Source organism: Danio rerio, chromosome 5 (genome assembly GCF_052040795.2).
Source record: "Danio rerio strain M-AB ecotype USA chromosome 5, GRCz13ab, whole genome shotgun sequence".
NCBI classification, from domain to species: Eukaryota; Metazoa; Chordata; class Actinopteri; order Cypriniformes; family Danionidae; genus Danio; species Danio rerio.
In genome coordinates, this window is record NC_141025.1 from 40,255,565 (window position 1) to 40,261,704 (window position 6,140).

At 35.1% G+C, this 6,140-nt stretch overlaps 1 protein-coding gene across 1 annotated transcript; it reads left to right on the forward strand.

Moving 5' to 3' along the window:
- Window positions 1-15: 15 nt before the first annotated feature.
- On the forward strand, window positions 16-5,826 carry anxa3a (annexin A3a; the record flags this gene model as incomplete). Its single annotated transcript, NM_001004632.2, is given in 14 exon segments — window positions 16-103; window positions 452-478; window positions 1,508-1,558; window positions 1,668-1,755; window positions 1,898-1,992; window positions 2,076-2,189; window positions 2,618-2,708; window positions 2,796-2,875; window positions 2,967-3,023; window positions 4,799-4,892; window positions 4,976-5,071; window positions 5,150-5,208; window positions 5,292-5,414; window positions 5,584-5,826. Coding segments are annotated over 13 exon segments (1,023 nt in total). The 5' UTR covers window positions 16-103; window positions 452-463.
- Between the last annotated feature and the right edge of the window lie 314 nt (window positions 5,827-6,140).

Genomic DNA, 6,140 nt, shown 5'->3' on the forward strand with positions numbered 1-6,140 from the left:
TATGTTTGTGAACGTGACATTAGTCAGTGACGCCTCAAGGAAGCAAGACAGAAGTTAAATAAACCAGGCAGAATTTCGTTGAGCGCAGATTTTTAACGCAAAGGTAAGTACAAACTACAAACTAAATCATAAAAGTTAGTAGAAAGAAAGAAAGAAAGAAAGAAAGAAAGAAAGAAAGAAAGAAAGAAAGAAAGAAAGAAAGAAAGAAAGAAAGAAAGAAAAAGAAATAAAAACGTAGGAAACCCAGTGTAAAATCTTTGTTTGAATGAATGTGAGTGCATGTCAATCAAAAATCACTGTAATAACATTTTGCTATTTGGTTAAGCTTATTCTTCTGTTGCCTATAAATGAGTAGTTTACCGTTGCTTTTTATGTAGTTCAAAAACACAACTGAAAACAATATGGTCATAATATATTCTGAATTGTAAATGTGAATTGTTTATCACTCTAGAGTCCAACAAAAATGGCTGACTTATGGGTGAGTAAAATAGTAAATATATTTACACACTTGTCTCTGAAGGTGACGTTTAACATGGAGCCAGATCGGTCTCAAAAATAATGTTTGCAAATATAAATTTTTGTGAATTCACAATTAAAAATTTGAAATATATCGCCAACTGAATTAAGTTTGTGGGCTTGTGAATTGTGTTTTGAATTTACGAATTGGATTTGAGTATTCAGTGGGTGGCACAATCGCTTCACAACAAGATCGTGTGTTTGAGCCTCGGCTGGGTCAGTTGGTGTTTCTGTGTAGAGTTTGCATGTTCTCCCTGTGTATGCGTGGGTTTCCTTCAGGTGCTCCGGTTTCCCCCACAGTCCAAAGACATGCGCTATAGGTAAATTGAGTAAGCTAAATTGTGAATAGTGTATGTGTGTGAATGAGTGTGTATGGATGTTTCCCAATGATGGGTTGCAGCTGGAAGGGCATCCACTGCATAAAACAAATGCTGGATAAGTTGGCGGTTCATTCCGCTGTGGCGATCCCGGATTAATAAAGGGACTAAGCCTAAAAGAAAATGAATGAATGAATGAATAAATGCTTTGCACATTTACAAATATATATATATTTACGAACTGGATTTGTGTATTTACGAATTGTTTTTTTTTTTTAACTTTTTTTTTTATTAATTGTTAACAAAACATACAGGCTGGAAAAAAACTATATAATGAAACATATCAATTTAAATTCCTCCACCCTCCTCCCCTGCGGTTTCTTGAAACTGGGGTATCCAATGAATAGATGTTAACACAAAAACAAAAACAGAATAAAGTTTCAAATAAAATGCAAATTGGTTTTTAATGTGCAAATTAGATTTTGTCTTTTTTGAATTGTGTTTTGAACTGACGAATTGGATTTGTGCATTTACGAATTTCGTTTAGAATTTACAAATTGAATTTTGTAAATATGAATTGGAATGTATTGTTTTTTTAGACTAGTCTGGCTCCATATTTAAGTAAATAGTAAGATATACATCTGAAGAGTAAATGTTTTCTTTTTGTGTTGTAGGAAGATTTGCAAAGTGTAGCGAATGCTGCTCCCACTTCATTCGCAGCCACAGTAAAATTTGACTTATTTTGTTCATTTTAATTACATAAGCTTAAGTCAGTAGCTTAATAGGAACACATTGCTTTAATATTCTTTTATTGGTTGGTTAATCCTTCTTTAGCCAGGTGAGAGGGGCACCATTAAGGCCAAAGCTAACTTCAACGTCAGTGAAGATGTTGCAGCTCTCCGCAAAGCGATTGAAGGCTTTGGTAGGCCATAATCTACATATCTGTAGTGTATTACTGTCGGCCTTTAATGTTTTATGTACAAATATTTTTATAATGTCATGAGGCGACATTTTCTTTGTAGTTTGAAGGATTAATGAGTTGTATCACCAAAATCTCTTACCAGGTACAAATGAGAAGACACTGATAGAAATTCTGACCCAAAGAAGCAGCAGTCAGAAGCAGGAGATTGCAAAAGCATACCGAGAAACCACAAAGAGGGTGAATCTGTGTTCTTTTGCTCAAAGCCTATTATTTGTGTTCTGTGCTACTTGACAACTTAAATTTGTCTGTCTGGACCACAGATCTTAGTAAATGACCTGAAAGGCGAGACCCATGGCGACTTTGAAAAAGTTCTTGTTGGGCTGGCAAGACCTCTGGCAGTCAATGATGCTGAGTGGTTGCTCAAAGCAATGAAAGTCAGTAACTGTTTCTTAGTTTTTGCCTTTCTGTGTATATTGGACAATTAATATTTAGAAACAATCTGAGACAGAAGTCCAACTGTAAACATATTTTGCATGTTATTTACCAATGTGCTTTTTTATCTTTCAGCTTTCCTTTCATTTAAAAAAAAATCTGTAATTTTATGGTTTATTTCCGGCAACTGGGAAAACGAGAAAAAAAAAGTAAAATAACGGCTATTAAATTACAGAAATTTACTGTAAAATAGTGGACATTAAACTACAGAAATTTACTTAAATTTTCATTTCTAGTAAATTTCTGTGACTTAATGTCCATTATTTTACAGTAAATTTCTGTAATTTAATGGCCTTTTTTCCGGCACCCCAGCTGCCAGAAATAAACCGAAAAGCTATGGATTTTTTACAATGCATAATTTCATTTCCAGGGGGCTGGAACAGATGACAAAATACTGATAGAAATACTTGCCTCACGGACAAATAAACAAATCAAGGAGCTGTCGGCAGCATTTGCTGAAGGTGAGATTGTGATGAAAAGACTATTTTAGAAGAAGAGAAAATTAGATTAAAGCAAAAAATAATAATTTTCCCCATTGCCCTGTACAGAAACAAAGAAAACCCTCACACAGGTCCTTAAAACAGAGGTTTCAGGGCATTATGGCAAAGCCATCATTCTACTTGCTGAGGTAATTAAATACACAACCCTAACACTTTATTCTAATAAATGCAGATGATATTTTAAAATATAAATGTATTCAATCTGTCTTTTATAATAAGGGTGCGAGAGATGAAAACCCCAGTGTGAATGTAAGCAAGGCTAAAGAGGATGCACAGGTACAGAAAACTAAAACCTTTATGTTTTCTGTTGTATATCAGGAGCAGTTTTCATTTAATGCCTAAGAAATTATATTTGTCTGTTATAGTGATCATTCTGCCAGATTATGTCATTTTGACTCTTGTTGAGCCACGAATGGCCATTCAACATGCCAAAGTTGCTTCCCGAACATTGATCACTTGTCCTCTTTTCTGTGATGTCAGTGAAAAGGGGAAACTAGTGACCAAATCGTGACCTTGGAATTATAAGGTTCTATCTGCGTTCTGAATGATTTTGAGATATTGAGCTTCAAAGTTTTTGCACTCCATATAGCAGACAGTATGTAACATTTGTTTTTTAAATAAACGGTTTTAAAATGTAAACAACCTATAAAAAAAACATCCCATTATGTAAATAAGTTGTTGTTTAATAGGAATATGTCAATAACTCAATTTCAACAAAAATGTCAAATAGAACCTTATAATTCTAAGGTGACCAGATGTCAAAAAATAAGATCATAAACAAACAATCCTACTGAAGGTTTTTTTTTGTATCGAATGTCATAAAGGAAGGAATATTGTTTTCATAGCTCATGAACCTTTTCTCCGCTGTAATATCACTTCTCCACGAGTACCATTGTCCCTTTTTTGTTTCAACATGTTTAAAAACTGTAAATGAATGAGCATTTTTGCTTCTCTAGTCAACCTGAACCAAATAAAACCTTCTTCTGTTTTTGTGGGATGTCTTAAAGTGTCGCAGATGCAGCACTGAATATCATCCACTACACCACACTATACAAAGACACTTTTGATACAATAGCAAATGATTTGTGTGTCCCAGCTGCCATTGTTGTACATGAATTACCATGACAACTTACATCAAACAGATTGCAGCAAGATCTGGCATATATCATGGACACTCTAAGAAAATACCGGGTTGTTGCAGGCTGCATTTAGTTGACATGAATATTAGACATGCAAGTTCAACCATCATTTATTTTAAATGAAATTTTGGTCCCACTTTATAATAAGTGGTCTTAACTACTATGTTCTTACATCAAAATATAAACACAATGTATTTAATGTGTTCATCATGTGTTGCAGAACACTTCTGGTGCTATTGAGGATATGGATAGAATAAAGGGACAGGTTTGGTGTTAGGCAGGGATGTCTAAGCTCGGTCCTGAAGGGCTGGTGTTCTGGAGAGTTTAGCTCCAACTCTACTCACACACAATGAAACCAGCTAATCAAGCTCATACTTGATATACTAGAAACTTCCTGACAGGTTTGTTGAAGCAAGTTGGAGCTAAGCTCAGCAGGACACCGGCCCTCCAGGACTAAGTTTGGACACCCCTGGTTTAAGGGATAGGTCAACAGTGAAATTCTACACTTAAAAAAATGACTTTTGCTGCTTGTTTAAACTACTTATGTGATGTGAGTTGAACCAACACAATTCTTAAGTTTTTTTGGTGGACAACCTAATCAATTTGTGTTAGGGCAACATGAAGTAATTGTGTTAAACCCAGTCTTTTTTACAGTGTACATGTAATTACAGAAAATAATTACAGATGTAACTACATGTACTTACACATTAAGTACATTGTAACGAATTATTAATATCAGTGTAATTACATAATAGTTAAAGACAATTAATTTAAAGTGAACCAAAGTTTTTAACCCAGAATTTGGGTTTGTCCGTATTTGATTCAAATATTATAAAGTCTATTCACCTTTATCTGTGTCAAAGATTATATTGTATTAGATGTGAGCATCTGACTTGTCTTTTTTCCCTATAGGCCCTCTATCAGGCAGGCGAGAAGAGACTTGGAACTGATGAGTCCAAGTTCATTGAGATCCTCTGTAAACGGAGCTTACCTCAACTGAGACAAAGTACCAACATAATCATCTATATAAACTCAAGCATTCGACGTACAGTTGGAATTGTGTTTTAAAGCGGATTTTTCTTGTTCCAGCAACATTGGAATATAAAAACTTCAGTAAAAATACTTTGCAGAAGAGCATTGAGAAAGAAATGTCCGGAAACCTGGAAGAACTCCTAGTTTCCATTGGTAAGTTTATAATTTCTGCATGCAAATAGACAGTAAAATAATTGCTTTACTATTTTAATCAACTTGTTTTCATTATAGTAAAGTGTGCAATAAGTACTCCTGCATACTTTGCTGAAAAGCTCAACAAAAGCATGAAGGTACTGATTGATATACACTAGTCTCACTCTCTGTATTTGTAAGGTAGTAATGTTTTAATTGTTGTATATTTGTGAATCTGCAGGGAGCAGGTACAGATGAAACCACTCTGACCAGAGTAATGGTCAGCCGTGGGGAGGTTGACATGCTGGACATCAGAGCTGAATACAAGACGCTTTATAAGCGCTCACTTTACAAGGCAATAAGTGTAAGTATTCTGCACTCAACTTCAGCTCAGGCCATCTGATATATTTCAATGCAAGTAATACTTATTAACTGCTGACAACTGAGAGTTTTACCATTTGTTCTTAAATCTAATGTAATGGTACAGTCTGTACTGATAATGACTGCTGATAACTTTGCTCTTTTCATTTCAGTCTGATGTGTCTGGCTATTATGCTGACTGCCTAAAGATGATTTGCGGAGGAGACGACTAATCCAGATGCAATCCACTGTGTCCTTTATGAAAGCAAGCCATGTGTTCAGCTGTCAATTTGAATAAAAAGGTTTTCTTTTAAGGATTTTAACACGTTTTTGGAAAAACTCATTTATATATCTTAATCACAGCTGGTAAAGGTGGGGAATGGCAGCTGTAAAAACTTAACTTTTTAACACTTAAAGGTTCAGGACACCCTGGATAACTTTTTTTTATATTAACAGATTTGTGTGTGTTGAGCATCAGTTAAGACAATGTTAGCACCTGTCAGCTTTAATTGTGGTGAAAACTGGATAATTTTGAGCTTTTTGTCAGCTAATTTCAGCTTCCGGTTTTAAAATGATTTTTGGGGCGGGATCAAAATCGGCGACGTAGCGCAGTACTGCAAGTGCAATGATGACGCGTCGGTTTCTCATTATTATTCATAGCGGAGTTTTCTTATCCTATGAGAAGAGCTGGCTGCTTAATTATTCATGAGACCTGCCAGACCTGGCAGAG